The 24231-nt window shown below is 39.7% G+C and overlaps 1 protein-coding gene across 2 annotated transcripts in view; it reads left to right on the forward strand.

The window, feature by feature from the left end:
- Positions 1-1533: 1533 nt before the first annotated feature.
- pde4ba (phosphodiesterase 4B, cAMP-specific a) overlaps positions 1534-24231 on the forward strand; it is a 144382-nt gene continuing 121684 nt past the window's right edge. Inside the window, exons 1-2 of one of the 2 annotated variants that reach the window (XM_058638225.1) lie at positions 1534-1938; positions 20560-20654. In XM_058638225.1, coding sequence (XP_058494208.1) covers positions 20613-20654 — 42 coding nt within the window. In that variant the 5' untranslated portion in view covers positions 1534-1938; positions 20560-20612. The remainder of the gene's footprint in view (positions 1939-20559; positions 20655-24231) is intronic. The other variant, XM_058638226.1, reaches the window with a different exon arrangement.

Below are 24231 nucleotides of genomic sequence, written 5' to 3' on the forward strand. Positions count from 1 at the left end.
AAACCTGCTCTTGCAGTCACTTGAGGGGATTAGACTCAGACACAAGGGCTTTCCAAAACAGGAAAAAAAAGAAGCCCAATCAGTCTGTGAGTGAAGAACAGGAGCGCCATAATGAGCAATAATATATCAGTGAAAATGTCATTTCACGGTCATCACAGACTCTCTCTGAATTCTGCACAACTTGAAAATGGAACAAATTGTATAATTACATTTTCATATATCCTGTGCAGCTGGATTAAGGTAGAAATTCATTATCTCACTGAAGCTTTTCAATCAGAATCAGAATGTAGGACAGCAGAAGCACTGCTGGTTAATGTAGGCCAGTAAATGTGGATTATGTGAGATGTGTTTTAATTGGCATTAAAACCAATCAAGCTGTGGAAAGATTATGGTCATTTTGTTCCTCAGAAATCTGTGAAGAAACAAAATCCAACACAATATTTACTGCAAAAAGACATCTGCTGAAGGGAGGCAGATTCAACATTTTATTAATATCAGACCCTTTTACAGTAATGTAGAGGGGAATGTGCAGTGATGCATAAAGATATTCAGCACTCTTTTAATGTGCATTTTCTTGATAATGTAGGGGAGGAGTGATAATTGTGCAGAAGTCACAAAATAGACCATTTTTATTTTATTTTTGTTGATAAACTAAGCCAAGCGAACTTTATACTGTGACATGTTTCCAAATTTCATAAATTCAATCCCATGTTAAAAAATTTGAGTACTTTTTGCTCAGATGTGTTTGTATAGTTGGTGAAAATGCCTATGGTTGTGCTGAAAAAAAAAAAAGAATATAGGACACATTTTAACGAGTTTTAATGGTAGTGTTTTAACGATAGAGTTTTAACGATACTGTTCCTCTCCTGCATGACTTTGCAAATAATTCAATCCAATCAATTCAAAATTCAGTTTAATCTCAGAATTCTGACTTTAATCTCAGAAGAATTCTTTAAACTCAGAATTCCAAATTTAATCTCAGAATAGCAATTAAAATCTATCTGGAATAACTTTAATCTCAGAATTCTGACTTTAATCTCAGAATTCTGACTTTAATCTCGAATTCTGACATTTTTTCTTAGAATCCTGACTTTAATCTCTGAGGAACTGTCCTGACAAAGTTGGATTTATGAAGCTTTGCATGCTCGAGTGGTGCCAGAGGAAGCCATCTCACCACTGCAAGAACAAAACGTGAGTGCAAAAAAAGTAATTTATGCGCTTTTGAAAAAAACAACAAAGAAATACATATGGGAAAAAGTCAATATTCTGACTTTAATCTTGAATTCTGACTTAAATCTCAGAATTCTGACATTAATCTCAGTTAATATACTAAAAACATTTTTTTAAATCCACACACTACTGGGGCCCCTCTCTTTACCAGGGTGGCCTTAGGCAGCGTTGGGCCGGCTCTGCTCTCTGCATCTCAATTGGTCCACACTCTCCTCGCGCGCTGAGGGAGGGAGGGAGGGTTGGATGGAGGGGAACACCGAGTTTTTCAGATGGATTTGAAACGTTAAAGACTCCCCTCACCCTCCTCGCCCTCCTCGCCACTCCAACATAAAGCAGCTCGGTGTGTGGAGAAGCCAAAGCGAAACAACTGGGACAAACACAAGGAGTCACTTTCATCTATTGCCGCAGTTTGTCTCAATTTTGTTTTAACCGGAGCAAAAATAGTGGATAACAAAAAGCAGATAATGTAGCATCAATATAAAGACGAAACAACGATGGGCGAGTGTGTGGAGTAAGCGTGTCCCGGCAGAGGATGGAGAAAACACTCGCTGTTGTTCGAGAATAAAGGGTTTTCTGTTTTTTTTTTGTTTTTTTTGGTCATGTTAGTGGTGACAGCTGCTCTCACGGTGCGATCATAGTGTACACGGAAAGCGTCGGGATTCCCTTTGTCCCCACGTGTGGACGGATGAACAGTGGAGAAGACACAAGGTAGGTCAACCAGAGAAATGAACTGTTGTTTTTAACTGTCTCGTCTGACACGCGAGCGTGAGCTTTGTTTTCAGTCAAGTGGGCTGCTTGTGATTATTTGAAATGTTGGCTTTGTTGTTTGGCTCCTGTCAGCCCCAGGTGTTTCCCCCGCTGTCACGCCTCATTAGTGAGTTCATTCACGTTTTTATTCAATTCAGTATCAAATAGGTATGTTGGCCAATTTTAAATAGGTTTTTTTTGTCAATAAATTGGTTGCTTTAATGTTTTAAATTAGATATTATATAGATAGTTTGTTAAAGGGCTGAACAAGTACTCTAGTAGAATATGGTTTTAGTTGTTTATTCGCAATTAGTTTGTCTCAAAATCTTACATTTTAAGTCATGGCTTGGCAAAAACCTACATTATATTAATTGTATTGTATTTTTTTTGGATAAATATATTGTAATCCATAAAATAAACATTTCAAATCCATAACTTCAGTTTTTACTATGTTGAAATCTGTTACACAGTGACTTAAAATGTTAAACCACGCATCAAATTTCAGTTGCAATGTCTGTCAGAAAATTTGCAATTAGGTGTTTTCCCCCCTTCAGCCCCATAGTTTCTAGTTGCTGGTCTCTAAAAGAACATTACAGTTGTCTCTAAAAGAACATTACATCTGCCCGTCAGGCTGTGTGCCATTATTTAATAGTAGACATACAGGCTGATTTGATCGTACCCATGCAGGGAAGTGGTTATTTGCTCCAGGAGCAGACACACTGCTGCCTGATAAGTCATTCAGTGTTCACCTGCCTTATGTCTTCAGTTTCCAGCTGTCACTCTTTAACCTTGTGATCATATTCAATGTAATTGTTCAGGATTTACTGTCTGCTTTACCATATATATGGAGCTGTCGCACACGCACACACAGTACGTCTGTCACTGAGATTGACTGTCTGCTTGACAACATGATTTCCGGCTTTTCCAGTAGCACTGTTTTCTGTCCCTGTTGACTGTAAATAACTGACATTTAATATCATATGGTCTTTTTGTTCAGTGAATGATAGTATTTTCTCTCGTAGTATTCTTTAAATCAGTCAGTGCGTTTACGTGCATGTTGAAAGTCCGATTTTTGTCGGACTGAGACAATAATTTAACATTAACATACATTTTCTTAATGTCATGTTAACACGTTAGGCCGACTAAACTCGAGCTAGTCTTAGTCGGACTAACATACGTGGATAATGCAATTCATAGTTTGATTACTCCTGCATGTATACGCTTAGTCTGACTGGAGTCTGACTTTCTCAGCATTCACCAAAATGCTCCCTGCTCTTCCCCACTCTTTTACCTGGAAGTAGACGACAAAAAACTGCAGTAATGTTGCTGGAAAAGAACAAACAACACAATGCTGTTAGCAAGAGCGAAAGATGCGGAGAAGAGCCACTTTTGGACTGACTAAGAGGCGCGATTTATGCTTTATCCATCTCACCGTCTATCTTGCCATTCACTGTTTGTTTTTCTGTGACTAGCTTATGGAGAGATACAGCGCCACCTACGGAGGGGAGAGTCAGACCTACACTCTCTTCACTTTCTCTCTTCTTAGCGTCTATGTTTCCTAATCAACTCCGCAAACACTACCCCTCTGATTCTTCATCCTAAAGACCATGCTTCCCTGCTCGTCGTCCTTCATGTTCCTGAATCCTCTGTCTAACAGCTCTGTTCCTCCGTAACACTCATTCCATCCAAAACTAAAGTCTATTGATCTGTTGGCTGATGCCCCATGTTTAAATGCGGAACCGTATTGATCCGTGTGCAGAGCTCTTAGTGTAGCGGTACAAGTACATTTAGTCTTGCAGTATATGAGCAATTATGTCTAACAGTCAAGACCGATTTGTGCTATTCACCAATATATATGTATATGTATGATTATGTGGCTGAAATTGGTTACACTGAGGCAGTCATGGAGTGGCTGTGTGTACATGGAAGTAATCTTAAACTCAAATCTCTTTCAGGCAATGTTGATAACCTAGTCTGCTTTCAGCTTCCATTCATATCTATTGATCGTTTTAAAGAAAACAGACTCGCCCTTTCTGTATTTTATTGTGTTGAAGGTGAGAGAACTCACAGTGGTGTAACACAGGGGAAAATAGCTCTTGGAAGATTGAGCCCATTGTGTACGTCAACCACAGAATTAGCTTTTGAGGTCTATGGCTCTGCAATCCATTTTTTTCACCACCACAGCCAACATATTTCCAAGTTCATGGATTCCGCTTTTTCACTATTAGTCAAGCTATAGTAGATTAAGTCGGGCTACACTTTTTGTGTTGGGTTTATGTTATGAGATGAAAACAGTGGCGATTGCTCTCAATACTAAACGTGCTCTAGAACGTGGTTAGAACGGGCTCACAATCAGCTGTTTATTGAGTTTCATATTCCTGTAGCAGCCTCTGCATTAAAGCCACTTGAAGCTCAGCTTCAACTGTTCTCTATGGGATGTCACAGATAGGTCAGTCCTGTGTGGATAAATAGCTGGTCGTTGTGTGTTATTTGCTCGGCGATATAGCCCATTGTGGTTTTTTGTTACATATAGACTGTGAATAAAAACACTATTGTAGCATTTCAGTTTTACATAATTATAGCGCTTCCTTGTTCTGGTTGTTCGTTTGCCAAATTTATCTAAGAATTTATGTATAAATAACTGGGCCTGAAATTAGCTTCCCCCGTTTCAAAGACCAGCAACTGCCACTGAATGAAAAGTACCCACTAATAGCTGCTTTTGGTCCCACCAGTACACAATGGAGGCACTGCGGAGTGCCTCTGTGGCTCAAAGCATCTTGTGAACTATTATCCCCAGTAGGCTGTTGCTTCTGTGAACACATGACCTTCCTCCTTTTTCGGTGCAAGTGAGGGGGATGCTACAACTCTACAGTGCAACGTCTGTTATTGGAAAGCTGACAGGAAAAAGATGGCAGGAGTAAAGGACATATAGATACAGAGAGATGAGAAATGACATATGCTCCAAATGAAGAATCATGTGGCCATTGTGGTTTATGGTTGATTCCTTGTTCTCAGGGTCAGCAGGGTGTCTCTCATGGCCTCCACTGTAATCACCGGTAAAATTCAGCTTTGTGGTGTTTCTGAACACATGTATTTTTTTTTTAAGGTTGAAAAATCACACAGTGACTAACCACTGATGGATTTGTGTGTTCAATTCACTTCACTGCATCTGGGTGCAGCAATGATGTTTCTTTATGTTAGGAAAGAAAAGATTTACCAGTCATCCTTGAGAGAAAAATATCTAAAGTAAATGCGTCTCATAGTGTAGGTTGGCAGTGTGAGGTAATCAAATGTTTGAGCATGACAATTTGAAGGAATAAAAAGCTGGGCTCAGTATGTTTTTTTTGTTTTTTTTTTTCACAACAGACTCTTGGAAGCACTGTGTGACATTGTATTCAGTGTAGCTTTGCTGACTGTATCTTCTCAACACCACCTCAAAGGTATACATATTCAGTAGTTACCTGTAGGCAACTGGACGTGCTTTAGTTAAATCCAGTGGCCTACAGCTAACTACTGAAGATGACTTCAGAACCTTCAGGTGTATGTTTAAGGTCTAGTATGTAAGTTAGGGAGTTACTATACTTGTACCATATGGTAACCCATAGACATGTTTTTATATGTAAATACTGTCATTTCTTCAAAATAAAAATGGTTTGACAAGGGTCTTGCTTTATGAAGGCAGCCGTCTTGTCTTGCCGATACCAATATCGTGCCGATAATGTCATGCATCCCTAAAGCAAACACAGAAGAATGACATTGGTTCTGGCATGTCAAGGTCAGAGAAGCTCGTCATTGGTCAAGGTTAAGGTACAGGAGCAAGGCGTCTTTCTTTTTCATCTTGGTGCGCAGAAGGCTTTCACAGCCCCTTTCATTTTATATTCACCTCTGAAGTATATGGTGTTAAATAACATGCACGACACTTCACCCTGCAGGCCCCTTTCTGTTACCATGTCAATCTTGTCATTGTCATTTTAACTGCACGATGGATTATTTGAAGGTGCCGCTCAATAGCAGGGCTTGGTTCTGCATGTGAGGAGTATAAATAAAGGTCAGGCCAGTTTATTAGGCTCTCGATGACGACGAATACACTTGCTAATTGCTCTGCGTAGGATTTTCCAGTCAATTAATGAATGTATTTATGTGTTTGTCATGACCAGCTTATTTTAGTCTTTGCTTCAGTGACAGCAGAATTATATTTACCTTGGGTATTTGTGTTATAATCTCTTGGCAGATCACCTGGGTATTTGCTAAATTTCCCTCATTCAAAGAGCTGCTTGAAATTGGATAAAAATTTTGAGGCATGCCAACAGCTAATTAACCTTCTTCTTTGGAGGATTTTAAAAAGAATTTGTATCCAAACCAATTTGCATGGTCCCAAAGCTGGGATGGCTTGTATTTTTTTTTCTTGCTGTCTTGTTTTTATTTTTTATTTTTTGTTGAAGCAATGATACGTTTGGCATGAAGACTCTGGAGAGAGTGTTTTCTTTATGCGTGTTCTGCAAAATGTTCATATGTGTGATAAATAGCCTCAAGTATGGTTACTCCTTAGAGACGGTATGTTTACATGGGTGTGTTTGTGTGTGCATGTTGATTATTTACTGCATGTGTGACAGGATTCCTGTTCTACAGAAAATGAAATAACACCGTAACACATCTGTGGCATTTAACGGGAACATTAACTCTCATACTGTTATTCCACTGTTTATCATCAGCTGTCAGATAGCATGTACTACTGTTGAGATGAAATCCAGTTAGATTATAAAAACTCACAATACTGTCCTTCCAGCTGTGGTTTTAGCATTTGCACTGACAGCACATGATTTATGGTGCTGTCAGAGATGTAAAGGTCCCATATTTAACACTTTTCCTATCTATCGTGTTTATTCTTTAAGTGTTGTTATCCATAAGAACATATGTTTGTGCTACTAAAAAATGTCACAGTGGTGTTACATCTCCCCTCTTGTGCCTTTTTCTCAAGCTTGAGCCAGAGCAGGGTGTTCTTTTTTTGTCCTCTTAATTGACACACGGGCACACTGACCACAGATTGTAGCCCTCTACTGCAACTAGATAAAACTTGCAGGTACTGTAAATGCAAATTAGTGCTGAACTCAGAAATGACTGCCAAATTCAGATCAAAAATGATATGCTGTTTTTCACCTGGTTCAGACAACATTATTTAGTCAAGGTTTTACGTGCATGTTAAAAGTCCAATTTTAGTTGGACTAAGACAATAATTTGTTTTTCTTAATGTCTAAAATCGAGCTAGGCTTAGTCGGACTAACATACTTGCAGTCATAGTCTGATAACTGCTGCATGTATAAGCTTAGTCGGACTGGAGTTGGACTTAGTGTTCTGTGCATGCACCAAAATTTCCTCCCAGGCCTTTTGTCCTGCATGAATTATCAATCTGGTAGGTTGTCTGATTGTCTGTCTTAGTCGGACTATGGCCTTAGCTCGATTAAACTTTGCATCTAAACTTACTGCGTTATCATATTTGGGCATCAATCAGTGTTTGCTACATGTCTAGATCAAGTGCATTCATGAGTTGTCTTATGAATGAAATAAGACTGCTTGACTGGTGATGTTACCAGTGTTTTGGTTAATTTCTTATATTTCAGTCCAGTATGTCAGCCCATAAACATCCAGTCATTATATAAGCTTGTATATTGGTGCCAGGTGTGAAGGAGCTGCAAGCCTGTTGCAGAGTGACTCTGGTACTGACAATATTGGTGGTGTAAGTCAGTGTTTCCCAACCCTGGTCCTCAGGGAACATTGCCCTGCATGATATAGATGTTGCCCTGCTCCAACACACCTGATTCAGATGGTCAGCTCGTCAACAAGCTCTGCAGAAGCCTGGTAACAAGCTGTTCATCTGAATAAGTAAGTACCAGAATCAGCCAGGCCCAGACGGGAGCACAGCCTCACCAGGGGTCAGATGGCCAGGAATAACCAGAACAGTAGCACCACGGGTTGAACTGCAGGAGGAACTGGGCCACATGTAGAGGGGCTGGAGGAAATATGACAGAGCACCACTGCAGCATTGGCAGTGTAAAATACAGCCAAGGGCTCCTAATAACTTCCACTAATATGTTGCTAGCTTGTAAATTAAAATGATTTACTAGTAACGGGCCGGGGAGTGATTTTTGTTGAGGGCATTATAGGAAGAGCGAAAGTTCCTGTAGACAACCACATGTTTAAAAATAAAGGGAGGCAAAAGTAAATGGTCCAAACAGTGGACGATGGATGAATGAATTAATCTACTTTTTTCAAGGGCCTTGCTTCGCGGAGGCTGTCGTCTTGTGCTACAATGTTTCTATAATTGCCTAAACGGACAAACTAGCCAGTGCATGGATTTTGAAGTGGATATTTACACAAATGCCAAGTGTATTTTTTTCACTTGAAAAGTTTTCAAGTTTTTCACTTGAAAACTGTAGTTTTCTGTATGGACTTAAGAAAAGGAGGGAGGAGTCTCAACAGCTATTCATTCTCCAAAGCATGTTTCATTGACTACCTCAGCTTGATGTCTTGACAATATTCAAAATGATCACACAGTAGAATGTTGTTCAAGCAATGAAGGCAAGATAGCGTTTGTGTGGTTCAAATTAGTTATTAATTCTTGTTCAAATAGTGTGCATACAATTAGAGTTGTTCCGATTCCGATACCGGTATCGGAAATGCCTCCGATACTGCCGAAAATGTGGGTATCGGTATCGGCGAGTACTGGAGTCCATGCACCGATCCGATACCACGTTATTTAATAGAGCTCCGTTAGCTCTGACGCAGTTCTTCTTCGCCGCTCTTGAAACAGTTGCGCTGTGCTGTTTTAGAGGCTTGAAGAAGAATGGATCACCCGACACCTGTAGACAAGGAGCTAACGTTAGCTCATCATGTCGGCGGTTTGGCAGTATTTACCAGTTAGCTCCGTTAGCGTTGTTAGCTGCGCTAGCTCCGTTAGCGTGTCTAACGTCAAACTGGAGCGGCCCGTTTATTAAACGAAAAGAGCAGCGCTACAACTAACCAGCGTACCTGTGTCCTGCGTATGTATGCCTCTGTTTTTAAAGTTTAACGTTACTTCAGAGACTCATTTTAACAATCTGGAGTCGAGTAAAAATGATGTCACGCGCGTCCTTTCCCGGTCAGTCGTCATGGAAACATGAAGCTCTGCCAGTGCTGCGGTGTTTGGACCAGAGTGAAAACAAACGTACAAGCTGAAAAACTAAATAACATATCACTGGTAAAAATAAATGATGTCCATTTGCTGTATTCGTTCATGTTTTACAGAGGGTTTAACCTGAGCCAAACCTTACCACCAATGATTTATTTATATATGTATATATATATATATATATATATATATATATATATATGTGTTTATTTCGGTCATGTCAGTTAGATCACTCATCATCACACATCATCTTAGTGTAGTTTAAACAATACACATAACCAAAAGGGAAAGCCGGAGAAGCAAAAGCTTATCTAGTCCCGTCCCCATTACCCACAGAATACATATTTTCATCATACAATACATCATTTTTCTTTTTCTTATGACATTTTGACAAAAACATGTTTCAGCATCAGGTAGCACTCAGAGATGCAGTCTAGCTCTAGACAGTCAATCAGACTCCATGTATGTCAGCTGTTGTTTGGTTACATTTGCTTCCACTGCCGTATCCTCACGGTGTCTACAGATTTCTGTCTCTGACCTTTGTCATACTTTCCTCCTGGGTCATTCTGTATCGATTAATGGTCATCTCTACATACTTCTTTTTAAATACACTCCGTTTTGCTGATTTTTTCATCTCCTCATCCAGATTATTCCACTGTCTGACACCCGTGACTGATACGGTAAAGGTTATAACACACTGGTATCGGTATCGGTACTCGGTATCGGCCGATACCCACAGCACAAGTATCGGAATCGGTATCGGGAGGGAAAAAATGGTATCGGAACATCTCTACATACAATTGAGGAAGGCAATTCTCTGTCTTTCACCCACACACGTTGCCTGTCATTCCACTTGGCAAGCTGCTGTTATCTTTGTGTATCCAACAGTTCTCTATTCTTCTGTTTTTGTTGCAACCCTTTAGAAATTGCTGCATCCATCCAACAACAGTCAGTGAATCACTTAAAGTGGGCTTTCATATATCTGGTCGATATAGGCGTGGCAGGATAATTCCCACAGCTCTGTAGGCTAAATGGAAGTGATATTTAATGGTTGATATGTCAGTTAACAGGCACAGGAATGACAGGCGTGTGTTCACATACATTAGTTTGAGTCAAGATTTGAGAAGGAAATTGGGGGAAAGAGGGAGACGGACAACTGTAATTACACTAGTGACAGTCGAAGCACATTTAATGATTTGCTTTATTTCCAAACACACGGAGAACGAAAGCATTTGCATTGATTGTTGACTTGTCAATGCTAAATTGGCAGCAATATTGTCTTTTTTATTATCCACGAGTCTCAGTGCACACATCTTGAGCTATCATTCTTCAGTTTCTGAAAAACAGAAAAAAACAGCTGTTTTTCACAAACGAAATTCTTTCGTTTGTGAAAAACAGCCACTCCATTTGGAAGGTTTGATTGCTAAGGGGCTGAATTCTGCATGTGAAATTATCCAAATCCTGCCTCAACACTGCTTACACACTACACTCGAGACAAAAGGGTCATAAAAAAGCATTTAGGCATGTCCCATAAAACTCATCACAAGCAGCAGTGTGATTGTAGGATTATTGAGATATTAGCCGAAACATTTTGTCCAGTTTGAGCTGTCATTATTGCTTAACCTGTTAATCGGTATGTTTTTTAGTCAATAACATGTCAACAAATGGTGAACATTTTTGAAAATTTCTGCTGTTTGCAGACAAAGGGAAATCTGTACTGTACTGGATCCAAATCATTATGATATACATATTTTTTCCTAGCATATTTATTGAGTTTTATCTCTTTGTACAACAAACAGTACATCATATACCTAGAGCTGGACGATATTTTGACACAACTTTTAACCACAGCCAAAACTTTCAAAACTATCTGGCAAATTTAGATGATATTATTAAATGATTCCAATGCAATATGCAAAAACAAGAATAGGAAAAGAGCTATGCCTAATCACAAAAAGTATCACCTAAAATTGAAATGATCCAGTCTCGTATTACTGAGTTGGTGTAAGTAAAATATCGTCCTGTCGTCTATAAGACAAATACATAATGATGTATACATGGAAGATAAAGAAAGCAGTATTTACTCTGTTAATAACAAACCTTGTAGAATAGAGTAGTCTTATCGTTGCTGTGTATCTTGAAATCTCCAAATGGAAAAGACATTCTGTGCTCCCTGTTGTCCTAATTCTGGTTCTTCATTTACTGTGTGAGTAAGCAAGTGGAAGCCCTGTTCTCACTCTGTGACTCAGAAGTCATATTGTCCTCACAGACCCTGAACTGAAGGAGATGAATAGCCCGAAGAGATGTGTTTGATAATTGTGTGTAATTATAAAGCTAAGCAGTCGGCTCATGTCTTCATGTTCAAGAGAAGCAAGAGCTATGAGTCACGAGACAACTGCAAGATAGCCTTGGTAATCGTCTTCTCTCTTTACAGAACACGGATCAAGTCTAGGAGAAGATGGTATTGAGAGCCGCCTGTCAGGGAGTCACTTTAACAACAGAGACCAAACTTATCATCACTAAAACTGTTTTCAATTTTCTTCTCAGCGTGACCTATCCTGCATACCCACAGAGTGTATGTTAGACGTTCTGTGCGCTGTATTTGTTTCTTTAAGATCATAATTACAATTTGTGGCCGGTTGTATGTTTTTTTGCAGGATAAAAAGTACTTTTTGTAGTCGTATTGATATGCACTGCTATGGATGGAGGCTTTGAACTGTATTGAAATATTGATATGCCAACTTTAAAATGCATGAAAAACATGTTGAGCAGGTAGTGTGTGTCATTTTCAGTATATCAACTCATGCTCATTTGCACGAAGCACAGCTGAGGCCGATATAAATGCCATCTGTTTTGAAAGTATTTGGCCATAAATCGAAAAGTATTAGACTACTTAACTAGTTTATTTGTGATGAGCTAATGAAACTGGAGATGAAAATTCTGTGGGTCACAGAAACAGCTCGTTCATTTTTGTGTGGACCACAGTGTTGGACGGGGTTGGCCTCAAAGTAAACCAGAGGTTATGAGCCTGCTCCAGTGATGGCTAATGGCACAGAACCTCTCAGCACAGAGCAGGTTACCTGGCTGTGGAAGAACTGTGGAAGGCGAGATTGAAAGACCTCGGCCACACATGGTCATCTCTCGGGAGGCTTGACAAGGATTGAGCAGTGGAGACTCTTCGTCGCTGCCCTGAACGCCAGTGAGCGTCATGGGACGTAACTAAAGTGTTGGACAACCGACAGATTACAGTCGTCAATAATGATACCAAGAAAAATACCTTAATACTCTGTAGCATTTTTGTTACCACAGGAGGCTTCAGGCTTGGCAGGTGACTTAGTGAGGGCACCAGTGTGTGCTGTGTCGACTTTGTTTGGTTGAGAAATACAAGAGACATCTACATGAAACAGGCACATGTTGACGGGTGCTTTGTTGCCACCTCTGTGTAGTATTGTTTGCATAGGCTAATTTCATTCTCAGCCATTCCCTGATTGTTTGTCTTGCATGCAAAATACTTGCAAAATGGCCTTCCAGTAGCAGGACTTGACATGGTCAGTGTCAGCTGGTGTTCGAAAGTAACCGCATAAGACTGATCAACTAACTCTAAACATAAATAGACTAAGCAAGCTTACTTCTCCAATAACTGGTTAGTACTGCAAAGAAAGAAACTGGAGTACTTCTATGGTTAGAAGAAAATCAGTCATATATTTAGCTAGCAGGAGGAGTTTAGTTGACCATGTCTATCAACATTCTTCTTTTGCTTGATGTAATACCTCAGAAAATCAATACCATGGTAAATTGCAACAGCTATTTACAACTCCAAAGTGTATAGTTGGTTGAAAAGTTGAAGAAACAAAGCTTAGTTAGTTCAGTTTTGTAGATGCAAATCATCCAAACATTATGTGATTACAGTATTATTACATGTCATTTAGCAGACGCTTTTATCCAAAGCGACTTACAATAATCAACATTTGGGTACAAACAAGAGCTAGAAGTAAGTAAGTGCTTCAAGTAAGCCAAACATGAAGGACAGGTATTCTTCACAGACCACAGAATCAAACAAACACTTCTTCAGTGTTGCTCTTTGCTACTGCTGCTCTCTCACTCTCTTTATACTACTGCATTTGGATAAACCTGACAGGATTGTGCGTGCTGGACTCAGATCCCTCGTGTTACAGTCTTGTGTGCTCACCAGAAAAACCCTTTGTGGTTGTTCAGGTTGGAGGACAGACTGTTTTGCTCTGTGGTTGAAGAGTGGTGTGAATAGCTGTGGACTGTAGACTAGTGACAACTGGGGGATTAACCCATTACCCGTGACATCATTGTGGTATTGGGTCAAAAGCGTGTTTATCCCAGGCTTGTAATCCCCTTGGTCACTATATATTGACTCTGTGGGGAAATGGAATATAGTAGTAGTTGTGCCAACTGAATGGATTTCTGTGCACAGAGTAATGTGTGCCTTGTGTCTTGCCATTATGCTTTAAAGTAATAAAATTATGTTTTATAAATTCTCTTCAGTAGCAATATAATAAAGATTAGTTAGAAATTGATATATATATATCTATGCATAACATAATTGTTGGTGGTTGGTAGCTTTGCTTCAAATTTACAACAATTAATTGTCGTATTCTGTCCATGAAGATAAAGATTCACCGTTCACTCGGGAGCTAAACTCAGTGTGTATTTATTTGACATTTATCGTGATAATATTTATGACCATATCACCCAGCTATGTTTTTAAGGTGTGTTGTTTTTGTTAGTTTACTTTCATATTATGTCATTTGCATTAACTAATCCTATAGTGTCCACTGGACGTCTGGAAAAGGTTGCAATAGCAGCTGTAAGAAAACATTTATTAAAATGAACTGTGCACGCTGGCAGTTTAGTGAGTGACGGGTGCAAACACTAGATATTTTATTCATTTTTTTTAAACCCAGACTTTATTATAACATACAACTTTATTTATTGAACAGGACGTGAAGAGGATTTTAACATAAAAAAGTTCATTAAAAATGAGACGATAGCTGTAAAAACATTGTCACTAACACAAATCCCCCTCTGCCCTTACTCTCTGCCTCCAGCTCCATTCCTTCTTGTGTTTTTTTATAATGAAACACAGTTGGGAAGAAGTCTCTGCTAAGAGTGTTTATGCTCTCCAGTACATACTCAACAGGAGTGCAGCCGTCACACTGACTGTTCCTCTTTATTGGAATGACACTGCTTGAGGGAGAGACTAGATATGAGATGCTGGGCTAATCAAGTTTTTTTTAATTGTCTTGACAAGAAAACATTTACTTGATGATTTTTCTTTTTCCCCAGAAATGGATGAAACACGTCTGTGTCTTAGAGAGAAATAAGGAGAAAAGAGGAGACTTTGCTCATTAAAAATCCCTGAGCATCCATTTTTGTCTCACTCGCTGATCTCTGTGAGTACGAATGTGAAGACAGATGTCTGTTACCACTGTAACATGAACTATTGATCATTGGTGTAAGTCATGAAAGACATTTAAGATCCACTGTTGGTATAGGAAAAGATAAAAGATGGTATATTGCCTGAAAAAATGTGCTTGAAAAGGGTGTTTTATGTAATCTTTTTGCAACTATTATGGGTTTTCTGCTAAGCACTGCAAAAAAAAAGGGCTGAGATAAATAGTGCCCAATTAATTAGGAGTGTTCTGCTGGTTTTTGCAGCATTAGTCTTGGGTTACACGGCTTGGTAAACGGAAAGAAACAAGGTGGAAAAGTACTTTTGCAGAAAACGTGAGAGCAGCAATGAATCTATTTCCATGGCTCTGACCTCGCACTCAGTGCTCTTCCACACTATCCTCATGTGGGAGGCTTTTGGAGGCTGTAGGCTGCAGAATGATGAGATAACAGAGTCTCTCATAGATCACTCACTGCTGTTGCTCTTTTATGCTTGGATTCTTTGTCTTTGAAGAGGGGCAAAATTTGGAATAAAAAGTCAGATGTCGTACTGTCCCTTTGGTCCTAGCACACATTATGATGATGTGCTAAGTGTGTGTGTGTGTGTGGTTAAAGGCATGGACATTTGAACATTGAAGTGGTGCTAGTGGTGTGGATAGCTGACATTGAAAGTTGGCACAGGCTTTTCGAGGACGATACCTAAACCGTGATGTTGATGTTCTCGTTCAAAGGCTTTGGTTGATGACATCAGGACAGTGGCGGATAGTAACTAAATGATGGCTGCAGACTCGTGTTTAATGCAGTTTACCAAACTTTAATACTTTTTTTTGAATACTATTTTTTCTCTCTAAAGGAAACACATTGACCCTTCTATCTTAGTAAGATGTGCCATTGGCCACACCGGGCAAAGCATGATCCATTAAAATGTTACTGTCCTCTGCAGGGTGGCCGAGTTCCACTCACCTGTTTTACTGTGTGCGTTCAAGCGACAAGCAAGTTCTCTACGGGCAGGCAGACCTCGGCTTACCGCTGGCCCTGCTCTGTGCACCAACTGCTTATGAAAGCTGACTGTGTGCACAGAGTTACACACAGTCTGTGTGTAACTCTGTTTATATTATAACGGCGCACGGGGTAAATATTTGCATACATTTAAGAACATGGGTAACGTAATAGAGTAAAATGAATCAATGAGATCAAATCAAAATGTGTTCTGTACGGCAGTGGCCCATTTTTTGAGTTGTGAGTTTTGAGCTGGTGAGGAAAACAAGCCTGAGGCATCTGGTGGGAAAAAATAGATCCAGCTGACTCCAGTGTATGTGACTACACTCACTTAAGCCAAATATCCTGCTGGGGACTCACAAGTGTTGTACTTTTGCAATTGTGTGCGATACCTTGAAGTGGGAAAATAGTTTTTAAGTTTATTTTAGTTTAAATGGTGATGTCTGATGCTGCCATGCTTTCAACTGCAATAAGAAATACTTAAATTAAAAGGTATGGACTAGGGCTCCGTGATTTTGGATAAATATCTTAATTATGATTATTTTGACAAGAATTGCAATGTCATTCGCGATATGTGTGATATCTGTGAGAAACTTAGATGTTCTCCTCAGTCTGTAGAATAAGATGTGTATAGATACAGACAACAATTCATCAATAATGATATATTCACACACATTTTGGCTTGAGCTTTGGGGAATTGCTACCATCTGTTAAAAGTAAGCCTGATTTTGGCTGGTATGTTAAATGAACTGGTGAGCTAAGCCATAGTTTAAAAAAAAGCAGAGGGCATCTGTGTATATCAGGATCTATTTGTTCATCCCTAAATATACATGGTATATGCTATCAGATGCCACTGATGTGGAGAGACTGGCTCATGAACCTCATTGTTTGTTGTTCTTTGCTCCTTGTGCCCCTGCCCTTGTTTTGGTAATAAATGAGGATAAACGTCTGTGTGATTGGATGTGTAGAATTCATGAGTTGAATGTTGCCATGGAATTTGACAGGTTTCAGAATTAGCTGAGGATTAAATAGTGTATTAAGGGTGTTCCAAGTATTTAATAATATCACAGTTCACGTTTATGTAAGACCAATGGTTCAGAGTACTCAAAGATGATTAGGATTTAAATGCATGGATTTGCAGTGCTACTGACTAACACTCACAGATTTACTGCACAGAATGGGATTGGGCCAAAACATCGTTTGTGTGTGGTATGTTCACATTTAAACAGATTTTGCTCTTATGTGGCGGAAACAGAAGTTTCCCTGCATTAACCAACAGATGAGCGAGTTTTCTCGTTCATTGTTTGTCTTGTCTTCCCCTTCAGTAATTCTTGATGAATGTTGCAACCCCCAACTGAACAGAGTCCCCAGTCTTTTTTTTTTTTTTTTTGCTTCATATAGCAAAGAAATCATTAAAACTCAATCATATTGGTTTGAACATCGTGATCTCTAGGTTTGAGAAACGCCAATTGTCATTTTATGACATTATGTGGACCAATCGACTAATTTATTTATCCAGAAATTAACCAACATATTACGAAAGTTATGATTAGTTGCAGCCATACTTAAAATCAGGTTCTAGAAATATGGATCAGATGAAGCGACATAGAGTTTGACATCGTGCTGCTCAGATTCAATTCCTCAGGAGTCAGGAGTCCCACTGCACCAGTCAGTCACCAGGACAGACAGGCTTTATGAGGCTGACACACGACATGTTCTGTTGAAGCCACCTACTCATGACATCCAGTGTGTTGTGACATTATGTCGTGTCATCAACCTGAAATGGTCTCCTTGAAATTCCTGTTGACTGTTGTCATGGGGATCACATGATTAACTGACTGACAGATGGCTTGGATTGAGGAGACACTTATCATGCAGTTAGACAGAAATGAATAAAGCAACCCTCCTGTGCACCTGTTAACACCGTATGTCCCATGACCCAACAGTGCCTGAAAGGAGGAACCAGTTTTTGATTGACCCATTGTTCGCTTACAGAATTTATTTATGTAAAAATATATGTTTAAATAACTGGACCTGAAATGAGCTTCCCCTGTTTCAAAGACCAGCAACTGCCACTGGTTTAGATGAGACTAATTGCATTTTCTAATGTCATGTCAACACACTGAATGATTAATTGGTATTAGAGGTTGAGTGTCTTTAGAATGACTGCAGATTCTAACAAATGAAAGGATTCTCTTCTCCCTTCTCAATCTGAAGCTGGTCAGATTCAGAAAACATTATAAGTTGGGGCAACTTAGCGGGGCACATTGAGGGATACTAAATATAAGATGCAGATTCTATAAAGTGCACGAATGAAATGATGAGGGAAGGGAAGTAAAGTGCTTTACATGTGTAGTAGAATATACAGCATATACAGTACATGTATATAACCCACACTACGCCCGCCGCTAATATATGTGGTGTTTCGGTGTTGTTGTTGTTGCCGGCGGGGGGGAAGTGTGTCTCACGAAAGAACCATTGATGGCTCTCCATCACGAACCTCAGTAGCATCAACAGCATGAACTGCAGAATAGACAGCGCACACTCACATCAGCTATCATGCGGGAGCTAACGCAATTAGCAACCATAAATCGTAATAAAGAGCACAGAACTTGCAATAACTTGAAAATACTGATTCCTCCCAATATAACAGGCACCTAGTAGCGCAGCACATATACACCATGTTCCATACACTGTAGTCTGCGACCAGAAGGCAGCTTCTCGAACGCAGGGAACCTCAGTGCCAAACAATCTTTATTTTAAGCTACTATACACTTGCACAAACATGTGTATGGCTATAAAACCTTCTTAAATACACACTGGATATTGAAGTGTGCCGAGTGTCTCCTCAAATTTCTGTTCCTTGCAAACAGGAGTGAAACCAGACATGATTTGCTTTGTCGTCCCTCTGTACCAGGAGATTACACTTCAAAACCGTAGGGGTGCTGTTGCATAGAGCACCGTCGTTTCACAAAACCACTGGACTATTTTACTCGGCAACAGTTGTTCAGTCTGATTACCGCTGATGTTTGTGTCACAGTGATGTTATTTCCAGGCCATTAAACACATGCTCAAAGAACATGCTCGCTTGTCTTGTTTATGATTCTGGTTAAGTTTTGCTTGACTTCCCTCTTCACGCCTGTCTTCTTTAATACTGGTAATTAGGCAAAAGTAATGTTAATTAGGACGCCACAAAAACACACACACACACACACACACACATACACACACACACACACACACACAACCGTCTTCCCCGTGGTTACAGCGCTAATCTACGTTTACAAACTGCCTTCTACATCTGTGCTGTCAAGCACAGTTTTCGAATGTGTGAAAAACATAAATTTCCTCTGTAACCACTAATTATCTGCTAATGGTGATAAGTGGAACTGATTGCAGTCTCCCCAGAGGACCCTTACCACTGATAATTGCCCCCATGAAATTCACATTTTATTTTCTGAATTTGCCATTTATGCCATTTAAGCATCCAGCTAAATTAGCTCATCTCAAGTAATGTCTTAAATCTCAGAGTATGATCAGGGCAACACAATGCATTTTTGTTGACGTGGAAAGTTCGGGCTTTGTGGAATATGTTTCAAAGAGAAAGAAACACACTCCTAATTTGACATTAGAGAAAGCTGTTACCATATAATGCAACTTGATTATACATCACGAGTTGCGTATAATTGTAAAATGTTGCACACTCGCTCTTTCGTTGTAGAAATTACCCTGTGGAAATTATTTCTAATTGCAGCCGGCAGTTAAGGTTACCTTTGTGCTTAGCTGGAAAGGTTCGACAAATGACACGGTGTAAGAACATTTTAATGAACATTTGTATCTGTCAAAGGTGCTCAACGTGATAAGGGCACTTTTATTAAAAAACTGCATGTGCTTTGATCTTCTTTAACGACGTTAACAGCGGTGTAAGGATGGTTTTATGTAACGGTGACGTCTCCTCTGAGTGTCCTCTCAGTGTTGTTCTGTCTGTTCAAGCTGAAATCTGTCCATCTGCTTCAAGGGCATGGAATGATTTTTGATCATGTCACAGAATCAACATGTCGTCTCTAAATGGTAACATGAGTCACACACAGATTAATATGGGAGTAGATGTACAGTATAAGCAAGTGATTTGTTCCCCCAAAAAATCCGAAGTGTGCTCCCCCATTTTTTTCATTCTGTATTAATATTTTCTGCCACTATTGACGCACACGTCCCTCCTTCTCTAAGAATTGCCTAGAAAAAAGGGACGGTCCTGTGCCCATGGGGAACATCTTACAGCCTTTTAATGACTATCTGATGCACATGGATGCACAACTTGGAATATTAAAACGTAGGGTTAGGTTATAATTAAGCGTGGAATGGTGAAAATGTTGTCAGTGTCTATTTGTGTCTACAAGGGTAAAAGGTTTTATTGAATTTTATTTACATTTTTAAAAATACTGACCAATAACGATACTGTCTGATAACTATACTGAGGATACCGATATTGACCGTTACGATACTGACCGATAATGATCAATCAATACTGACCAATATATAGATACTGACCAATAACCATACTGACCGATAGCGATACTGACTGATACAATACTGACGGATAATGATACCGATACTGACCAATACTAATACTGACCGATACTAATATGGAGCCATCAACACCATCAAGTCTAATTGCATTTCCATTTGTTGCAATTAATGGTTTAATTACAATTAGAGTGTTCCTGAGTATAGATATTTCAATTTAGATAACTGCAATTTGACTAACCAGCAAAATGATATCATGACTCCTTATAGTAGCGCTTATCACAGAAACTAGGACGTTAATGGGAGAATAATATTCGGAAATACTGTTGGTGATGTTACTGTCCTTCAAAACATTGTTTATGACAGAGATATTATTGTTGTATGTGTCATGGATCACATTTCCTATTATTTAATATGGTATTGTCTCATGTGTTACCTAATACAACCCCTTTTCCACATTTGTGTTTTTTCAGGTGTGCATGTGAAGCTGTTTCCGTTGAACAGCGCAGGAGATACTTGAGGAAAGATGAGGAAGAGCAGGAGTGTTCTCACCGTGTCACCCAACAATGTAAGTTATCATGTTCCTGAAATATCTCACTTGACGCACATGTGGCTGCACAAATGAGACATCTATCAAGGAAGTTTTGACAGCTCGTGTCATCACTGGAGAAGGCTTAGTCGGTCATTAATTTTAGAGTCGGCATCGCAGTCGTAGATATTGAGGGGGAAATATATACAGTGACGCGCAAACGGAGACACTGTTGCTGCAGGAAAGTGCGAGAGATTTATTTCTTATCATCGGTAACTGTGGACACTAAACTCTTGTGAGGAATGTAAGTGACAACGTGAGCACAGTTTAGTTTCCACAGCAAGCAGAGACTGTGCAGCAGGACAAATCGCAGAGGGATCTTTTTTTTCCATACAGGATACTACATTTTCTTTATCTTACTCTCTGTGTCAGTCTTTCTGTGTTTTGACAGCTCTTTCCCCCTGCTCTCCTCCTTTTACTGTGCTCTGCCTCTTCTTTCACTTTCTGATGTTTGTCTCTTCTACCTTCGTTCTGGCACGCGGAATCTTAACATATAGCATGTGTAAAGTAATTTTAATCCCTTACTGTTAGTAATCCCTTTTCCTATATTCACCAGTGTTTGCATGCTGTGTGTATCATACACTATTTGCTCAAGGGCACAGCGTATTTTACACCAGTATTATAATCTTAGCTCTCCACCATCTTAAAGTGGTTATAATCAATATTCTTTACAGTAAAAATGCTTCAATGTGACAAAGTCAAATGAACATCATTCATAAAAATCTTTTACTGAGTTCACTCGGTTCCCCACTCTCATGGTGTCCTTTTTGGCTACAGTAATGAGCTGTCTCCAGTGTGTGGGGGACTTCAGTGCACACAGCCTGCAGACACAGTAGAGACTTGATGGGGACCATAGTGGAGCGCTTAACTTTTTTCCCAGCAGAGTTGGTAGAAAACAAAATCTAAGCCTAAAAGAAGAAAGAAGAGTGGACTCTGGACGTTGCCACATGGACAGAAAACATAAAAGATAGATCTGTATAAAAGATATGGTCGCTCTGTATGTGCTGGGTGTTAAAAACTTACTTACTTACTTTTGCTTATTTTAAGCAGAAAATGGCCAGAAAATGTCCTGTGAGTAAAGTGCTTTTGCCCATTTTTCCCAGAATAACTTCTAATATCTGCCAGTTATTTACAATTTACTGCAGGTTACAATAGTGCATTAACAATTTAAAATGAAGAAAACAATTTGAACAGTTTAAAACATATTTTAAACAACATTTGTTTAAATGTCCAAAAACAGGGAACATGTACAGGCAGTTTTTCCAACTCTCCTCTGTGGCGACAAAGACACTGATTCACCTGCTCCCTGCAACAGTGTCAGTGAAATTACCGTAATAACCACTTGTTGGCTTTGACTTGCAACTTCTCAGCTTTTCAGGAATAGTATCACAAACCGTCACGTAATCACAGTGATGCAAAGTGCACTTGCGGCGATACGCTCGGTGTTAAAGTTAAAACCTGTGTTAGTCGCCTGTGTTAGACTATTTCATGTTGACAATTATCTGTCATGTTACACCAGGTTTATTCAAGACATGCCTGAGCATAACATATACACATATGTTGTTGTATGAGTTGAACTCATTGACAGCTTGCTCATATAGAAGACCGACCTTCATGTCATTCCAATCTAAATGCCGATGATCTCGGAAAACAACAGCTGGTGTTGCCTCAAGACTTTTGTGTGTTTGTTTGTCTGCCTCCATGTGGCAAAGAGATCAGTTATCGTGGGTTTTAATGCACAACACTCTTCTCACTTTGCAATGCACCTTGCAAATTTAAATTTATAATTTTTCTTCTTAGAATTCAATGCCCTTCAGTGTCACTTCTAGCGATGATACAAACAACATCCAAACCTGTGTAAACAATGCTGTGGTGTCAAAATCATGCGCTTTCAATGCTCGTCTCCTCTTCCACGGCTGGACTAAATGTAATTGTCCTTAATTATTGTGGAGGCCGTGTGGCAAATTGCATATACTACTGTGTATTGTATGTTGCTGTGGGTGTTTAGTACAAAATGCTCAAATAGTACGTAGCACAAAGTGTGGGTGTGCATTAGTCAGTCCTTCTCTCGCTATCTCTTCATGTCACTTTGAACATTGTGTATCCGTCTTCTGTATTTGCATGTCATTTCTGGAGTTGAATTAACGTAACGGTCATTTTAATCCATGTCTTTTTTTTTGGTCTCCTCATTTTTTTTTCTCTTGAACTTACCTTGACTATTGCCCTTGCTTTTGTCGTAAGCTTTCAGTATTTGCAGAAATAACACACAAGTGTGTTTTCAGCCGCTGGAATAAAAAAAAGCTTGGCCCTTATGGAGAGAGCTTGTTGCAAGTCTCCCATCATGGACCAAGTTTTTCCCTACAAACTAAGAATAAATAAAAAAAAACTGTATGTGTATTCCCATGTGCAATGAGACAAGACAGCCCGTGTGTTTACAGGAAGTGTTTCAGTGAAAGCCTGAATCAATGAGGTTAAGTGTGCTGAGGTGGGGGCATTGGGATTGCATTTTAGTTCCAACAGAAGGGATTTGGTTGAACTGGTGAGGCGTACGGTAGCTGCAGGGTTTAGATTTGAGTGGTGTGAAGTCACTGAGTGTTTGTGTTAATGATCGGCCCGTTACAAAGCTGGCATTTGGATTAGATTATCTCTTATGATGAGGGTGGATGTGCAGTGCAGTGGGTTGCAGGGGATTTTGGTTTGGTAAAAGGGCTGGAGTCACTCTTATGAGTGTGTCTTGACTCCTCAGCTGTGGTTGTCTTATGTAAGTGTGTTGTAAGTGACTGTGCAGAACAGTGAATAGATTTAATGTCTCTGCACCTAATGGACCTAATGACCCCCTTCCCATGCTGATCACAGTTAACCACCTCTGGTCTGACGAGCTCTTACTCTGGTGCAGAACATTGAAAACTGCTGTTTTTATCGCATTTCTTTTTGCCTATGATCACAATCAAAACATACAGACAGCAGCGATTAATAAAAGAAACAAAGCAAAGTATAGATACATTTGCAGGTTTTTATGATGCTTGTAATGATGACAGACAAACAGTGTTGTCCCAGTTTGAAAGATACTGACGTGGCTCATGTTTGTTGTTGTTGAGGCTTGTTATTCTCTTCATCTCTCCTACTGCTTCTCCCTGTGTGTCGGTTTCCCTCGCTGCTTTTGACTTCCCGTCTCTGCTGCCATACTTTGCCTGACTCTGACAGTTGAGTTTGTATTTACAGAGTGCAGGGGGTCAAACTGAACAGCTGTTCGCTCTCCTATTGGAGAGCTCAGAAAACTGAGTGTTTGAAACTAAGCCAAGCGAAGGAAACAGTTTAACACCCGTGGACACTGCCTTCATTCCTGCCTCCTCCTCTGGTTTTGTTTTCATTCACTCTTCTCTCTTCTTTTTATTGAAATCTCCTGTATATCACACTTTCTCCTCTGTGTCTATATTGGTCTTGACGAACATTGTTATCGTCCTCTGCCCTGTCTGTCTTTGTCTTTTGTGGCTGGTCAGGAGTGATGCTCGTTACCACAGCAACAGTGCGACCTCTCGCACTTCTCCATGACATT

Source organism: Solea solea, chromosome 9 (assembly GCF_958295425.1).
Source record: "Solea solea chromosome 9, fSolSol10.1, whole genome shotgun sequence".
Taxonomy (NCBI): Eukaryota; Metazoa; Chordata; class Actinopteri; order Pleuronectiformes; family Soleidae; genus Solea; species Solea solea.